General features: G+C 43.3%; 1 protein-coding gene across 1 annotated transcript in view; it reads right to left on the minus strand.

Annotated features, from left to right (window-relative positions):
• Window positions 1-18,136, minus strand: part of wdfy3 (WD repeat and FYVE domain containing 3) — an 81,255-nt gene extending 63,119 nt beyond the window's left edge. Inside the window, exons 1-4 of the mRNA XM_030778736.1 lie at window positions 18,098-18,136; window positions 8,362-8,572; window positions 6,479-6,602; window positions 4,300-4,409 (exon numbers count right to left, since the gene is read on the minus strand). Of these exons, the coding sequence (XP_030634596.1) occupies window positions 4,300-4,409; window positions 6,479-6,602; window positions 8,362-8,541 (414 nt within the window). The 5' untranslated portion in view covers window positions 8,542-8,572; window positions 18,098-18,136. The remainder of the gene's footprint in view (window positions 1-4,299; window positions 4,410-6,478; window positions 6,603-8,361; window positions 8,573-18,097) is intronic.
• Between the last annotated feature and the right edge of the window lie 627 nt (window positions 18,137-18,763).

An 18,763-nucleotide genomic window follows, 5' to 3' on the forward strand; every position in this document is an offset into this window, starting at 1 on the left:
GACAGCAGGGTTTTTTTTTTTCAGCTGGGGTTTATGAAAAGGGACACTGTTCGCTCTTCCATCCATTTTGGATTAGCAGCATGGTAATCCAAGAACATGAGACAATAACGTGTTTAAAAAAAAAAAAAAAAACATCATAAGAGAGCTGGCAATTTTCGCCAAACTAACGACATCCTCTAACCTCAAAGAAAGCGGAGCAGCTGTTTGGTTGACTCTGACACCAGGCGATAACTTCAACTTCGGAATACTGCCATTCTTAGCAAGACAAGCCGTTCGAAAATAAAGATATGTTTACAGCTAAAAATAGGCCACATCAGAGGATTCGGGTTGTTATGGGCAACCTGGCCCATCCGCGATTCACGTGCAGGCTTTCCTGCCTGAGCCAAGTCGGCTTTTCCTTTTCTTTTAAACTCACGAAAAAAGAGAGGAAAGACGTTAATCTGAAACAACTTCCTCTGACAATCCTTATTCTCTGCATTTTTCAGTCCGTGAGCCGAGTAAGTATCTGATGAAGCCTCTTTGACTAGACCTTTAGGAGCATTCTTAATGGCGTAAACAGATGCTGTGAAGTCTGACTTTAGCCAAGCTCATTAAGAAAGGGGCGAATCAGTCCAACCTACAGCAGTGCGTCCACTGAGACGTTTGTTCCTTGGCCTCGTTAAATAAATGCGCTCGTCTTTATTTTTTTATCTTCTAAGGTCATAGAGGTAACTCAGGGAGACAAGTTTTCTCTCTAATTAACTTTCGTCGTTGTTATGAAGTGGCTTGTACCGCTAAGCTGTACATCACTCCGTTTTTACAGTACACACACTTCCTGTTCCTTCATTCGCCTCTCTCTTTTTTTTTTGTTTCTTTGCTCAGGGATCTGATAGTTAACCTTGTGTGAATCTGTGCGTAGAGGGAACTCAAGTGTGCGTGTGTTTGTGGGAGAGAGAGACAGAGAGAGGTAAGAGCTACTGGTTTTAATGTCAACATCGACTGCACCTGTACCAGCCACATTTCACAGTGTCAAACACATCAATCAAAAAACACACCAAGCCACTTAATGATTACAGCTCTTACACTGAGTAGATCACACTCCTTCTGTGAGCCTCTCTCTCTCTCTCTCTCTCTCACACACACACACACACACACACACACACACACAATCAGACGCACATACAGTGGTGTGAAAAAGTAAGCACACTCCATGTAAAGGTTTGTCAGTTTTTCACAAAAAGATATTTGATTGTCAGTTAAACCATACTCACAGATAAAAGTGATCTATCTGTTAAAATATAATTGAAAAATCACATTTTGCATTAATTTCACTATTTAAATCAACAGAAATTCAGTTTCCTCATGTGAAGATACACCCACAAGTTAGTACACCTTTACCTTTATCATTACATCAGATGCCCAATATTAGACTCAGGTGTAAATGATGCACTGCTTTACATAAACACAGGAAACCTGGGGTGGTGCTTACTTTTGAACAGTGCTGTACACACACACACACACACACACACACACACACAGCTTGTTCTGAGTCATTAACTGAATTTCCCAGAGAAACACACCATCTGAGTCCACAAGAATAGAAGACTTCACATGAGCACACACACACACACACACACACACACACACACGCACAAAATGCTTCAAAACTGAACTGGTGAGTGACACCACAGAGCTACGGTGCGAAATATAATGAAACCAATGGACACATCTGTTATACAGCCAATTTACAGCTAACAGGGGAGAGAGAGGGAAGGGGGGGGCAGCCAGGTGGTGGGTCGTGTTTGAGAGGGGGGGGGTACACAGTCGACAGGTTAAGGAGAGACATTGTGAACTGAAGGGACAGACAGACAGAGACCTTAAGAGCAGAAATGAGAGGTCATCTCAGTTCTTCACTTCTGTATTTTCATTCCAGGAATCAACACCACCTCGTGTCAGATAAACAACACCATGCCCATCACAGTCAAATTTAACCGCAGGGCAGACGGAGACAAATTACACACAGTCTGCTATATGCTTCAATTTATCTACCATCAGTCAAATTCAAACAATGCTTTTTTATGTTGTTGTTTTTGTTTATTCAGCGAGAAACACACGGCAGACTCTAATACTGAACCATATAAAGGAAAGAACGGATAAAGGAAACAGGGTGTGTGTGTGTGTGTGTGTGTGTGTGTGTTTGTCTGAAGCAGCCACACGGTGGGAGTTTCCTGAAGCAGCCGTTATGTGTTTGCAGGGAGACAAACGGTGAGGCTCAGAGACCCAGCGAGAATGATAATTTGACACAGACGCGCGGACACACACACACTCACACACACTCACACACACACACACACACGGCCTGGCTCAGGTCAAGGTTACTCTACCGTTCCACTGCCGTGTCAGACACCGAAGAATTGCAAAGAGAGAGAGAGGGAGAGAGAGAGGAGGGGAGGGAGAGAGAGAGAGAGAGAGAGAGAGAGAGAGAGAGAGAGGGAGAGAGAGAGAGAGAGAGAGATGGGGGGGGGTGGTTGGCTGGACGTGAGGTGTTTATTATCTGATATCGAGCATCTAAGATGAATGGGGAAAATGGGAAGGGTTAAGAAAGACACAGAGAGTGAGACAGAGAGAGAGACAGGAGGTGGGGTTTCCATTATCTGATACAGACGATTTCAGAAAAAGGAGAAAGACACAGAGAAAGGGGGGGGGGGGGGGGGGGGGGGGGTGAGGGAAAGAGAGAGAGAGAGAGAGAGGAGGAGGAGGAGAATGATGCAGGGATGAATTGAGAATGTGAAGCATGAAGGCCATGGTTTTAGAGAGAGAAAAGAAAAGAAGTCTGTTGTTCCTCTGCTGATACCACTGTCAGAGGAAAAGACTCAGAAAGGGGGGGGGAGTGTGTGTGGGGGGGGGGCAGGGGGGCAGCAGAGGGCCGGACGGAGGCGAGGTGTAGCCATGACGGCCTTTGTTTTGCTTGTCTGGAAAGGGCAGCTCCAGAATACAAAACCATTTGATCCGTTCGCATTTGAGAAACGGGCTGAGATAAGCAGCGGAGAATATTCCGGGACGCTGCAGCCTGCTGGTGGGAGCCGCTTTACAGAGACGGGAGAGGGGAGAAGGTGGGTGAAGAACTGGGAACAGTGAGAGGGTAGAATGAAATGACCGATTGGACGTAAGGAGAGCGAAGGCAAAACAGGCAAAGACAGCACACGACGCTTTTAGGATTTAGCCAAGGGATCCTCCACGTTATTCAGGGAGGGTTGATCATGGACCAGTGTAACTACACATTGACTGAAAGAGAGAGTGTGTGCATGTTTGCATGCAAGTGTGAACTTGAGAGAGCGAGAGAGAGAGAGAAAGCACAGATAGTGGGGGAAAATGAACCTTTTTGCAGAAGTGTGCATTAATGCACAAATGGTGATTAATTTAATCTGTTGTCAGGAGGTTTCCATGGTCTTCAAGGGCAGAACAAAATAATTATCCAAAAAAAAAAAAAAAAGTTCAAATTAAAAATTCAAAGGAAGCCTCTACTGCACTGACGAACTACCTCTCAGACACGTGTAGGACAACAAACAAACGACTTCTGGTCTTCTGGTGTCACCGAAAGTGCACGTCTCTCTCTCTCTCTCTCTCCTCACAGTTATTATCACTAAAGCCACAGACAGGGAAATACACACAATGGTGGGGTTTTTTTTTCTCTGCCTTATTTACATGCATGGACATCAAAGAGGGAAAAACTCAGAGTGTGTTTGTGCAGTTTATGTGATCAGAGAGGATATCAAACAATAAACAGCACTTTGACTCCATTAGAAATCACAAGAGATTGTATCGGTTTGAGGAGATGATGGTTATAAGCTGTCGTAACAGTGTTATGTCATTGTGTAACGTAGACTGATTTCGGCGCAGGCTGCGCTGGACCGTGTTGAAAACAGAGAGAGCTCAACCGAAAACGAGATAAACTGAACACACACTTCAGCTGAATTCAAATCAATTCAGTTTCATTAAATTTTAGCTGAAATCGGTTCAGAAGAAAATAGGCTTAACTGACCTGGACTGTGGGGAGCTGATCTGGACGTGACTAAACTTAAACAGATCCGAGCAGATCCGGTCTAAATCCAGTTGACTAATTTGATCTGAATTGTATTAAAGTAAGATGAGAACTGATACTGAGCTAAGCTATAGCTGCTTGACTTTGACACTGACGTTGATTTAGACCTTGAACTCAAAGGAGCTGACTCGAATCTGAATTTGAATCGAGCCAATGTGAACTGGCCTGAGCTGATCCGAATTGAATTTGAACTGAGGAGAGAGTATGAGGGTACAGACCTGTCCGGAGGAGGCCAGCAGGTTGATGGTAGTGAGCAGCATCCAGCCGCGACTGGTCTCCTCACTCTGATTGACCTCCAGGAACTGGACTATGGCTCTGCTCGCGGCCTCTGTGGGAGAGACACACACACACACACACACATGTCAGAAACACACACTTCTCACATACATAAACTGTATACAGAGCCCCTCCCCATATATACTAACTGCTCACATATACACATAATATGAAGAAATATACGCATGCACACGCACACACAAACATTCACTCTTTCTCTCTCTCATAAACAGACACAGAGAAAGAAATAAAGAGAAAATGTTTGTGGAGAAGAAGGATTGAGAGAGAGAGAGAGAGAGAGAGAGAGAAGGGCGCATGTTGAGTCATCAGGCGATGGAATCAGCTCCATGTCACAGACTGTGCTGCGTGCCTACACACACTGACTCAATCACACGTCACAACTAATGACTAAACTCAACATTCAACACATTTTCACTTCACTCTGTATCCCAGTACAATTTCCCTTCACCCTGTATCCCAGTACAATTTCCCTTCACCCTGTATCCCAGTACAATTTCCCTTCACCCTGTATCCCAGTACAATTTCCCTTCACCCTGTATCCCAGTACAATTTCACCCTGTATCCCAGTACAATTTCACTCTGTATCCCAGTACAATTTCCCTTCACCCTGTATCCCAGTACAATTTCACTTCACTCTGTATCCCAGTACAATTTCCCTTCACTCTGTATCCCAGTACAATTTCCCTTCACCCTGTATCCCAGTACAATTTCCCTTCACTCTGTATCCCAGTACAATTTCCCTTCACTCTGTATCCCAGTACACTGCAGCCCAACCACCCAGCAGTTCCACGTCTCCTCTCAGAACATTTTACGCCCTGCGCAAACGCAGTCTCCGCAAACAACACCGAATTATACACGGTGTGGAAACAGAGATTAGAGAGCAAAATGGCTTCCTTCTATTTCAGTCTCTCTTTCATCACAGAAAAGCTTTTTAAATATGTATGACAGTCAAAGGATGGGGCTGATTTTCACTTTGCTCTTGTATCTCTCTCTCTCTTTCTCGCACACACACACACACACACACATACACACATACACACACCCCACAGCTGTTAATGGGTCAGCCAGGACTCTGAGGGGTGGCATATGTGATGGGGGAACAGGAATTTTTTTCTCTAAATCACCACTACAGCTCTGCCAGACCATACGCACGCGCACACACACACACACACGCCATAAGGGATGGAAAACCTTTATAAAAAAAAAAAAAAAATGTGTCCAATCAAAAACACAAGGAAACATTTCAGATCCTCCCCTAACAGATGCTACATGACAGAGGATCAAGGCAAATTGTTCCCAGGTCAGTTCTAAGAGGTAAAAATGCTTCTGAGAGTTGTGGCACAAACTGTAAAAGTAAATAAATAAATAAATCCAGAACATTTAAAAATGTGTTTGACTGAACTAGTGGGAGTATTCTTCAATAACTATTCACACTCATTCATCCAAATCACATAACCACTGTAACACTCTATCTACCTATCCATCCATCCAGTTACACAGCTGGCCAGCCAAGCAGACAGACAGATAGATAGATATATACAAGGGCAGATTGACAAAATGACTGATTGCATGGCTTTGGCACAGAGAACAGACCTAATTGTGGTCTCCAGTGTGGAACACAGAACCTCTTACAGAGCTATGACTGGAGTGTTTGGCAGCGTTGACTTGTGCTGCGCTGGACTACGACTGGATAAGGATGGGGGATGTCAAGATTTCCATTAAACTCATTACATTCATTACAATCAGGATGTGGAGGGAAACAAGATTAAATCATCAAAGATTTCTCAATGAAAAGAAGAGCTGATTCGCAACCAACAAAATGAGATTTCAGTTCCCTCCCTACACTGGCAGTGTGCAGATCCAATTCAGCCAGTAATCTCTGCTCTCTGGAAACAGTACGGACAGTGAAGGCAGACTGGGTGAGATGAGAAGGCTGTGTGTGTGTGTGTGTGTGTGTGTGTGTGTATGTGTGTGCGTGTATGTGTGTGTGTGTGCATGCGTATATGTGTGTGTGTGTGTGTGTGTGTGTGTGTGTGTGTGTGTGTGTGTGTGTGTGTGTGCACGCACGCACGTGTGTGTGTGTGTGTGTAAGAAACACACCTGTGGACTTATTGGAGGCTCTTCTCCTGATCTCTGTCACCATGAGGCGAGACACCTGTGTAGTGAACTGGAGGAGGTCGGAAAACTTCTCATTCATGGAACTGGGGGGAGCACTCCCAAACACCTGTCTCACACACACACACAGAGAGACAGACAGGTCATAAATACACGCTCGCACGCATGCAACACACACATACACACAGGCAGGTTATAAATACATACACACACACACACACACACACACACACACACACACATACACACAGGCAGGTTATAAATACATACACACACACACACACATACACACAGGCAGGTTATAAATACATACACACACACACACATACACACAGGCAGGTTATGAATACATACACACACACACACACACATACACACAGGCAGGTTATAAATACATACACACACACACACACACACACACACAGAGGCAGGTCATAAATACACACACACACACACACATACACACACACACAGACAGGTTATAAATACACACACACACACACACACACAGACAGGTTATAAATACACACAAACACACACACACATACACACACTTCAATAACAAAACGACACATATACTCCTACAACATAACAAAGTTGTGCATATACACACAGACCCCATAAATATACATGCAAGCATACAAACAGATATACTAACATACTGTAAACACAACGGCAAAAACAGAGCTGTAAAACCATTCCAATTAAATAAGGGCACGGTAAATGATTGCCATATGTTCTCAGTGTACATGCAAAGCAGTTTTTCCTACATATCTCCACAACAGGAAACAATGGGGAAAACAATATTTAACATTCAGCCTGTTTAAACGCAAGTTTTACAACACTGTCAGACACACAGGTACTGCATGTCAACTCACACAAGAACCCAAAACCTTCACAAGAGGACTTAAAGTTTAATGGAGGGGCACCCTAGAAACGCACCAATTAGTTGTAGCAGGACAGAGTATGCTACAAAAGTGTTCCATTCGGAACTCCCAAGCATTTCAGACAGAAATTATGCAAATTTGACCGCAGAGTAATGCTGAATTTGCATATCTGAATACGGTTGGCTACTTAAGTGTTGTCAGAATTATGACACCTGAATGCTGAGCAGTGTTGAATTTGCATGCGCAAACACTATTGGCCACTTGAGTTCTATTGACACAATGTCATTGGTGATTACTGACAATCCTACTCCAATAAGTGCTCTTCACATCCCAGGCAGATGTTACAGGCTCAGCCTCTCAATCCAACCATTAACGTTGGTCTTTTCCATTTTTCTATTTAGTCCATTATGTTTGATGATTAACATTATGAGACATTTAAATATTTCAAGAGCTGTTTGACTTTATAAGAACTGATTAGCCCTTTGAGATCAAGTACTTGGTAAGGACGGAGGCCTTTTTGGTCCACAATTCTGATCACAGGTCAAATTTCACACCAAATGTGTACAGTGCTACTGATCAAACAACCAATTCCACAAAACCCATTAAGAAGTTTCAGACATATTTTACACGCAAAATGGTATCCTCAACTTCAAATTAGTGTTAAGTAGTTCACTTTGAGACCACATCAGTGATGGTTAGACCTAAAACAGCGTGAAAGATGTTGTATGCATTAGGAAACCGAACTCTGGAATTGCATTACATACACATACTGTAAATCTAATTAACATCAGGGACCCTTGGAGTGGGTGCCTTTGTCATTTCAATGCTAAAAACAAAATTAAATTTTAAAAAAATGAAATTTCCTCAAAGATAAAAACTTATTTTTAACTTGGAAATCTTCCCCTACAAAAAACGAAAAACTATAATGTCTGTCTCTCTGTATCTCTTATCTCTCTCTGTCTCTCTCTCTGTCTCTCTCACCCGATTGAAGACTGGTAGCATCATGTAAAGCTTCTCCTCCTGTTCCTTCTGGGTCATGTGTCGTGGAGGGTGGCAGAGCTCAGAGAAGAGGCGTCTCAGGTGCATCAGGCCCAGGGCGTTGTCCTGGGGGCTGCACTCGTCCTGCCGGGGCCGGCCCATGATCCTCTTCACCATATTCATCTTGAGAGGTTTCTTCAGGCCAAAGCCAGCCCTGAGTCGGCGCGGACAGAGTAACAGAGACAAGGATGGATGGATGGATGGATGGATGAATGGATGGATGGATGGATGGATGATGGATGGATGGATGGATGGATGGATGGATGGAAAGAAGGAGGGTATTAGGTGGAATATGAGAAAACAAGGGAACAAAAGAGAGAGAGAAGAAGAGAATATCCGTTAGAGAAACTGATTTTTATAAACATGACAGGTAAACAATGTCCTGGCATTGCGTTTAAACACTAATGCATTTTGCCCTGTTTTTTATTTCCTGCAGTGTTGTACGACACCAGAGTCTCCCTCTCCACAGACTGAAATCTCAGGGGTCTCCTGACAGACAAACAAAGCAGAAGTCAAACAGGAAGTTGTTTGGGGTCACTCTGAAGGTCACAGGGAAGGAGACAGGAGACAGGAGACATCTGGTCATGCAGGAGGTCTCTTCCACTCACTGCATTAATATATCCACACTTTTCTGCTTAGATTCAGACAGCCTTTGAATCAAGATCTGTGTTAAATGACCTTAAATGTTTGACAGAGTGTCAACATGCGGCCTTGAGCCATGGATCACAGAGAGTAGCAAAACCCATATCAACTTCATTGTGTTATGTAAAAGAATTACTCACCCTCAACCCCCCCCCCCCCCCCCCCCCCCCCCAAAAAAAAAACTGTTAACCTCAGATGGATCAGTGCTTTTTTTTTTTTTTAAAGCAAATCTTATTTTAATTATGAAACTAGAGGCTCTCTGAAGACTCCTGGTTCGGTTTGGTTGGAGCCGTGAGTGGATGCTGAGGATTTCACATGGCATGTTTATTTTAGCCCGATCTCAGAGGACGGGCGAACAGTGAGGGGATCTGACAGCACCGCGCACGGCTCACAATCCTCCACAGACACAGAGATCTACTCCTCAAAACCTATTAATGCCACACCGCAGCCAGGGAAACTACAGGCTTTTTCAAAGACGCCATGGATTAGTGCTTCTCTGTCCCTATAGAAACATGTATTCTGCTGATAAAACTGACGGTACTACCTCACAGCTGTGGTATTACACAGCAAAAGACTGCGGTGTCACTTACAGTACTGAAAACGCTCGTATGTTTAAGGACGCAGACAGTTCATCATTCAGAATACACTGTCCTGTCTGAATTAAGGAGTATAGTCTATAGACATATTTAAAAGGATGCTGCGATTTCACCTTAATGATGTGACTGTAGTCAGAGCAATGTCAGCAATGACCTTAAAAGTGTCTATTAAGAAAAACACACAAAAAACAGAGGGAAAAAAAAAAAGAATCTCATTTTGAGAGAGACCAACTGAGGAAAACACGGATACAAATGCATAGATTAGACAAGGGGTCCACCATTCTGGCTTTGTTTTGTTTTGTTTATCTTGTTTCGACATAAACGAAACCTAGAAAAATCCTTGTCCTTGTAGTGGAGACTCTAATCAAGCAGGTCAGTGTGCTGCTGATACAAAAGCAAAAAAAAAAAAAAAAAAAACCATCGACTTCTTTCTGTAATGATTGAGTTTCATTTCCCATGATAGGCCAGGCTAATAGGCGAACAGCACAAAGAGCAGAGTCGTTTTACAGTAGCAGCTGAGGGCACACACGGTCGCGATTTTAAGGCATATCGGGTGTCATATTTGGTCCGAGAAAACATGACCTCTCTCTGAACCAACTTCTACACGGATCAGATTTACTAACATCGTATGAACATTTAACCAGTCACGTGTCTGATAATTAGCACATCAGAAACACGCTAACCGTTCAGTGTCTCAACAGATGGTTCAGATAGCGTTGTGATTTTAAGAGTTTCTACGGTGCCTTGTCGATTCAGCGATGGAACCTGTCCGGAGACATAAACATGCTATGGTTTCATAAATGTCCCTGGGGCGAATTAGCAAGCCAGCCCACGTACGTCTTCGAAAACTGATGACAAATTCGGAATTTTTTTTTTCGTGTACTGGATTCGGCATACTTGCGAAATTATTGTTGGGAATTTTTTCCCCCTCTTAAAATCAAAGACACAGAAAGCGAAGCGACCATAATAGTACTGCCTTTGGCAGTTAAGTGAACGGCCTGTTACAAATCATTTATATTGAAAGCAATACAATTTGGGGCCAAGCACTGCATGTTTGCGTCACGAATATTACTCAGTGTACCAGGCTACACGCTCAATGTTGCCAAACAACACTCGAAGCGCTCTCTCTCTCTCTCACACACACACACACACACACCGGTTGTCGAGCAGCTGCGAACCTCATGACAAATCACTTTCACTCTATCGCCTAGCAACCCTAAAGTTCTGGAGCAGGAAACCGTTCACCCACGCTATCGAATTCATACATTTTCTATGCAGTAGAAAAATTCGCATTCGCCAAACGGTATGTCTCTATGGGAACGTATTTCCAACCGCTTCAGATACAACAAACCCTCTCTCTTTTTTTTTCTTTTTTTTTTTTACAGGAACCTCATCATCTGGGATATAATTCAATGCATAATGTACACTATTGAACGCACAAGCACGTTATTGTTTTAAAGACCGGGACCGAGTTGGATTTTGCATTGAAATGACGACTGTTGAACATGTGACCAATTATTTTTAGTCTTTCATGTGGCCGCAGCATCGGCGAGAGAACAGGACCTGAAAAACTAACCTATCAGGTGGAAGATCACCAGCGCTGACTGGAAATTTCTGTCTCTGTCTCTACCAGTCTCGTCTTCGCTACGCAACGCTCCGTGTCATTGTGTACACACTATTCCCCTGGTTCACTGCAGTGTGCAAAAATGTTTCTCTCTGTTATTGTTACTGATCAGATTGCTATCATTACAATAGTATTTAGGTTCTTAACTCAGCTCAAGGACTTTGGGAAAACATTTAAAAAATAATGTTACTGTGCCCACATTTGAACCAAACCAGTGGCCAAAAGTACAACATTACCATTAAAAACTGTGAGAAACTGGATTATTCTACATCTTTAGTTAGTGCTGTGGTCTGATGGGAATAAGAGTTTTATGCGTTTAGGCTATGCGTTTACAATGGGCTGCATATGTATCTGTCATTGGACCAGTGTTTTCAGCCTGACTGAATCTGGTCCATTAGAGAACCGGTAGGAGCTGACTGTCATACGGAGGACATCCTCACTTCCTGTCAGCTGTCCAGTCAGAACCGACTGAGCTGAAATACTTCCCTCCGACAAACCGTACATTGTTTTCTTCCTTTGTGACAACGACGGGCATTTAGCGTTCTCTTCACAATAACAATGACATCATCAATCAAAACCAAATGTTTCAGTGGCAGGCAATGGAGGGAGGAGGAGGAAGAAAGTGAGGGGGGGGGGGGGCTTTGGACAGCAGAACACATGAAGAAGTAGGCCACAGGTTTGACACACATTTGCTGAGACGGTGTGTCTGTGTTATGAAAAAAAAAAACAAAAAGGGCCACAGCCTTGCTCTCAGCAGGAAAAACAAAAAAACAACACATCTGTCAGCTGAAACAGATCCTGGAACCAGAGCGGACTGCTACAGCTGGACAGGGGCTGACAGCAGGGAAGAGAGAGAGGGAGGGAGGGAGGGAGAGAGAGAGAGGAACGGAAACAGGGATATAGGAGATGGATACAGTGGTAACACGGCCAGTGTCCGTGAGACTAAAAATACTCACCTTCCCCTGTCTAGGTTCAGGTTCCTCAGATATTAGATATTGTTCCAGCTCAGTGGTTTACATTCTAAAGCTAACAACCGACACCCACAAACCCAACCTCATACAAAAAAAAAAAAAAAAAGGCGTTCAGAGAGGCATTCTCTGGGCAGCGGCGCAGTTATAATCACTGTGGTATTCATCTGTGGCTGTTAACCCTGAAAACCTGTGAAGGTCAGATCACTTGGTCATGGCAGACTGCTGTGGGCTTCATCACAGAGGTCAACTCAAAAGTGTTTTTTTTTATTCTAGGGCTACTTTCACGAGCAGACACTCTAAACAGTGTGATGATCCTGGGGCAATGGTAAAGAAATAAAACAAAAGATACAGATTTTCACAGAGACATTTTCTCACACTCTGCCCCCTCACAAATCTACAGTAACAAAAAACAAATAACAAAAAAAACAAAACGATTTGCCATTTTGAGTAACACAGAGAAGACAGGCTTAGTGCTTGTTTCACTAATCTGGACAACACAAAAAAACAAACAAACAAAAAAAAAACAGCATCATATTGCTTTTTTCACAGGATTAGGCTGATAGTCTGTGACATGGATTACGGATTAAGCCAATCATCTGCTTTGATTATGAGGTCAGTGACTTTATTTTTTAGCTAAATAAATCAAAGCTTTTGATATCCTAAAATGTGTCTCTCATGGTTTCATCCAATAAGGAAATGTTGGAACTGACTTCCAAATAAGGAAATCAGACCATATTTCTCAGCTGAGAAAGTGTGTGTGTGTGTGGGGGGGGGGGGGGACTTCTTTAAGTGAAAATCCATCTAGAGAGCTGTACGTTTTTATGTAGACCACCTCGACAGTGAGGTTCGTGGAATGTCAAATCTTCTGTAAAAATGTGGTTAAGCTCTTCTCTTTTTTCTACCCCTCACCCCACATAGTCTTTCAAGACGATCTATTAGTGTGCTGCCAACACCAATGAGCGTCTGAGAATGCAGAGAGGGTTCCAGCTCCTTTATGAAGGAGGAGACAGAGAAAGGGGACTCTTGTAAGGGCCACAAAGACTCCCAAGAGTTCCAAGTGATGTCATCACAGGACCCTGGAGCTGGTTGGGAACCAAAGCATGACTTTTCCCCGATTTCCCACAAACTGGGAAACATCAAAAAAAGAAAAAAAAAAAAGGCCCTCAACAAAAGGGTTCGGGCTGCACCGTGCCAAGACGAGTGGTCTCTGACACTGAATCTGAAATCAAAACATCAACCGATTTTTTTCTGTTCCCAGTTTTGTAAAGTAGTTTCTGTGCTCGTATTTAGTGCCAGTAGCAACAACTTCAGTTTTCATTTTCATGTTTTTGATGTTGAGTTATCAAATATTTTATCTCCAACCATCAGAGCGACTAACACAGAATTGTTTACAGAGAGTAAACTTACAGTAGCAGATAACCACAAGTGCTTTTGCCAAGGCTACATTTCTACACAATTAACTTTATCGATATTGTTTTCAATGAGATAACCGTTCTCCCATGTGCAACCAAAGTTTGTCCATGTACTGCAAACCCAGGAAAAAAGTATTAGCCTACTTCAAATGTGCAACAACCTCTTGATATGAAGAACAAAACGGGAAAAAAAGTTTGCCTGTCAAAAATGTGATGGAGCACATTTCAGAGATAGCCTTCCAGAGTGGACACAGACTGTCACTGGTCATTTGATAATTAACTGACACGATATTCTGTAATCATGAGGCTACAGTGAAAGAAAAAGGCATCCCTGTGTGTGTGTGTGTGTGTGTGTGAATGAGATTCTCACATCTTTTCACCGTGGTTGTTTGTGGCACAGGAGCAGATTCGGTGAACCTGTCTTAACCTGACACAAAAACAATCAGATATTTCACAAGCCAGCACAAGCCGGTGTTTCAAACCAAAAAAAACCCCAATAAAACAAAAACGGCCCATTTGGGGAAAGTCCCACCGGACTGGCGGCTGGGGGGGGGGGGGGCTGGGATCATACGTGTGGTGCTGGTATGGAAACGCTTTTTCTGATCAGACGTCTTGCAGCACGGACGAATGCATTCTCTCTGCTCTTTTCTTCATGGGCACAGTCAAAGGAATCACAGCCTACAGCACCATGTCACTGACTCTCCATCTCCCGCGTCCAGTTCACACACCAAACTGCATCCTGCTCTGTTTGTGATTGGGCATAATTCAGCTAAATCAGGCTACAGCCCTCACCACGTTCACTGCCAGACAACGTCCATAAATCTGCCAGAGGACAATGCTGATCCTAAATTCAACCCCTAAATTATGAGGAGGGTATCTCACACCCTGCGTCACCTTTCTTTGTTATCCGGCAGTTCGGGTTTCTCGGTCAACGCTTCAGACGCCATTTCGTGTCCAACACCGTGGCAAATTAAACAAAACGTAACGCTACAGCCACTCACCAAACTGTAAACAAACCCCACGTTACCATGGAGACAAGCCGGTCGGATGCGCCTTTTCCCTACCTGCCCTTCTCCCGATGTTCGGCTAACATCCCTTGTTCTCGCTGTTGTTGTTGTTGGTATCCCACCCAAAACAAACAAAAAAAAACAATCAACAGATCTTCCCAAATGTGTGCTCTCAGATTCCAAACAGAGCGGATGAAGGCTGGGCTTAGAGAAGGCTGATACAGTGGGTGTGAACGCGGTTTGAAGCCCTTCGTGGGCAGTGCCAAGGGACCTGTATGCCAGCGACCAGGCGGCCTGCAGGGACTGGCACAGCTGATCCCCCCTGTCACCAGCTCTACCACGCGGGTAGACCGCGGGGGGAGTGGCCTGTGTCACACCAGGAGATACCATCTGGGCTCAACCACGGGGGGAGACAGAGCTTCCATCAGCAATCAGAAAGCATCAAATATTCAGCACGGGCTGTATACAGACAGCTGAACGTGGAAGGCCTGGTAAGAACAGGCCTGTGTCTCACTGCACTGGGACTGTTTAAGTTTTCTTAGGACTGAATGCCTGTGTAACATAGACTGGGTACGGAAAGTTTCACAGAAAAAAGGCTAAAACAAGGAGAAATTCAGATTTTTTTTTTATTATCATTATTATTTATTCCTCTCTGAGCAAATCCATCAAATGTCCCAGCTGTTTTTAAAACACGATTATTCCTACAGCTTCGACCACTTTGGTGGAACGTCTAGGAATTAAAAATGACAGTATTTCTGTAGAGAGTGGAATGGGACGATTTTGAGACAAACCTTTATCCCAGAGCGAATGAGTGCTACTCTACTGTTCTCCATACCCATAACAAAGAAGACAGCTGAAGACAGCTCAAAACAACCACTCCAGTGAAGAGATGCTTGTCTCAACGCAGGAGTAGTCATTCAATTCATGTCCCGGCAGGTTCACATACACACACACACACACAGACACACACACGCACACACACACACACACACACACACACACAAAACCCCCATAAAATAAAACAAAAGGATGAGGCCACATGATTGTACAACAAAAGTTGATAAGAAAATCAAGCTTTCAGCAACCACGAGGGGCCAGACACGGAGTGTACCGCAGAGTCACGACACATGTCAGCCCCTTTCTCTGCATTCTGCTAACCTACTTCCCAACTTCTTTCACGACCTACAACTACAGGCAGGAAGTAAGTGTCTGGGTGGGGGGTGGTTGAAAAACAGCGAAATCAGCAAAGTAGGCAAGTCAGGATCCACCTCCACCCACAGCTGCTGAGGAACAGGAGGGGACAACGAATTGCAGTTTTGAAACGGTGCACTGATTACAGTGCTTTGCAAAAAAAAACAACAAAAAAAAAAGTCAGAAAAGTCAGTGAAGAAGCCAGATTTCTTGCTTCACTTCATTCGGTAAACTGTTACTGAGATTCCTAAAAACACGGTAAATTCAGAACAAAAATATTTAACCCACTCTGAGATCAGAGAAAGATTATTAACTTGACACTGTGAAAAGTTGATTCGTCCCTGTCCCTGTGTGTGGCTTTACTTACACTTGTGTTTACCTCAGACACGTCCTCTGTTACAGCGCCAGACGGACCGCGTCTTTAATTTCAGAATCACAGGTCAATGCACTATATAGAGCTGCCACAGACGGACAGTGATGGTTAACTTTGAATACAGCTCTTTCGAAATGGCAGCGGCGAAAACCGCGTTAAATAATCAGCAGAGCTGAGTTTAAAACTCCACGCTATGCAGTATGAACTGACAGTCCTATGTCAGGGTTACCACGTAATGCAGGTGAACATGACTTCTCGCAACACGGACAAATGCCAGAACTAGCATAGGTGAGTTTAGGACAAGTTAGGCAAGTGCAGACACACAGCTTACGTGAGTACTTCAATCCCGATAATGAAAACAATACCTCCTAAATTGAACACAGTAATAAACGGACGACTTGGTACTGCAATATCGTCGAATTCTTTTAGCTATTTTTAGATGAAAGACTCGGGGTAACGCAGGCTGGCATATTATAGACAGTCTAAATGTCAACATTCAAATGGACCACGACAACAGCGCAATGTTTTGAGAGATGTGTAATAAGGGGTCTGATTATATATATATATATATATATAGTCGTTCGGAACAGTACCGAAACGACAGGAAACCGGTCCGGTACCTTTCAATGACTTGCATATAGCTAGTCAACTGCAGACAACCAGAGCATGTCATTTATAACCTGCTTCATACTCCGGTTTTGATAAAGCTCTTTGCTACGTTAAAACAACCAAATGGACTCATCTTGCTTTACAGTCTAGATAAATCGAGCGTGGTAATTCATTGAGGTGACCAGTTATTCTGTGGGTGCCTGAGACATACAATTAGACTGCAATATGGTAGCTAGTTGAAAAAGAGTGGCTCATTTTTAAGACTTTCCTCCCAAGATTTTCGGTGAGCAATTTCACAGGCTTTTTTTTTTTCGACTGCTGGCTCGCTTTCACTAAGGGTTTAAGAAGTTCAGCTGCTGTATGTAGTGAAAGTTGGCTATCTTAGTCTGTTTACCGATGATGCTGCATCGCAAAATATTTTGATTTTAACGCAGCTAGCACCCGATGCTAATTTAGCTAAACATTGACTTAAATGTTCGTTAAAACACATCTCTCATGCTCTAAACCAGTCAAACCACAAATAACCTCACTATTTTATCTCAAAACCGTTGGAATCCTAAGAAAACACCACTCAGGGTTGTCACCGTGTAATAGGTAATAGAAATAGGTTAGCTAACCAGGCAGCTACGGACGACAGCTCAGTCTCACCTGAGAGAGGACACAGTTGTCCATCTCTCTGACCAATTTAACCGCCCTTAAATAGGTAAATGATTAGTGATTAAGAGAAAAGAAACAGCCAAATACATTATCAACAAACTGACACGGCAGACGGTGTTTACATTTTCAAGCTGGGCTTGTAATTATTCGTCAATGTGAGCTAATGTTTTACCAACTGTGCAGGGGCCCTTGGCCAGATTGTGGAGACAGAAATATATTCATTTTTCACAATTCCATTAGTCAAAAATAAAATTAAAATGAAATCTCAGCGATCACACATCCCAGCTGTAACCAAGGTCATGACAAAAAACAGGCGTAACAACGTTTATTCAATGTTATTATTTTGGATGCCGCAGTAAGCTTCCTATGCTTTACACATTAATCAAACATATCAGATTCAAATTCTGAGCTATTCCCGTCTTTAGCTAGCTAGTTATCTATTTAAGAAACAAACAACCTACATATTTTCACGATTAATTCAACGCAAAACACGTAACCACCTAATGTGCTGGCATCCTTAAAAAATATGGGATGTTAGCACGCTAGCCAGCCAGCTACCGACAACCTTCAGTGGTCGCATATGAATGGTGAACTCACCAGTAAAACCAGTGTTTGGGTCGATAAGAAACTGGGCGCACTGAAGCGGTATTACATGTAAGAAGTCAGCGGCACTCCTCTTGTCCTTGTATTATCCATAACTGACACATGATGCCAAAAATCTCAAAGTGTAGAGTGTTTCAACTCAATAGGCTAGTGGCCATATTTAATCCTCGACATCCCAACACCACCTCCTGTGTCCCAGCTCCAGCGCTGTTCAGTCTCCGTATTGTGGGCAGCTTTGCAGAAGTGTTGGCCGAAGTGCCCTGAACGCTTGGGAAACACTGACATCTGCAGAGCAAGTACGGGAACTGCCTGCAGTGACGTACAGCTAAAAATAATCGAATTTGCATTTGGGATAATACACACTCTCATAACATGATAGTAAATAAATAAATACAGCGTGGCATTTAGTAGGACACTTGGAATAAGTTCGAGTACGGCTATATAATTTAAATATTGATCGTATTATTTGTACAGTTTCTGTATTTACAGGCTTGGCTACTAAAGCATTAGTGAGGCCGCTGCTATCTTTTGGTTAGGTTGGTTGTATCCGAACGTACCCGGTTGTAAACGCGCTTTCCAAAGTGATTCAAACTAAGCATGTGCTAAGTGAGTCTTCTGCTCACGACGGCTTCGTTAGCATGATTATATTTTGTTCGAAAT

Source organism: Chanos chanos, chromosome 1, assembly GCF_902362185.1.
Source record: "Chanos chanos chromosome 1, fChaCha1.1, whole genome shotgun sequence".
Classification (NCBI taxonomy): domain Eukaryota; kingdom Metazoa; phylum Chordata; class Actinopteri; order Gonorynchiformes; family Chanidae; genus Chanos; species Chanos chanos.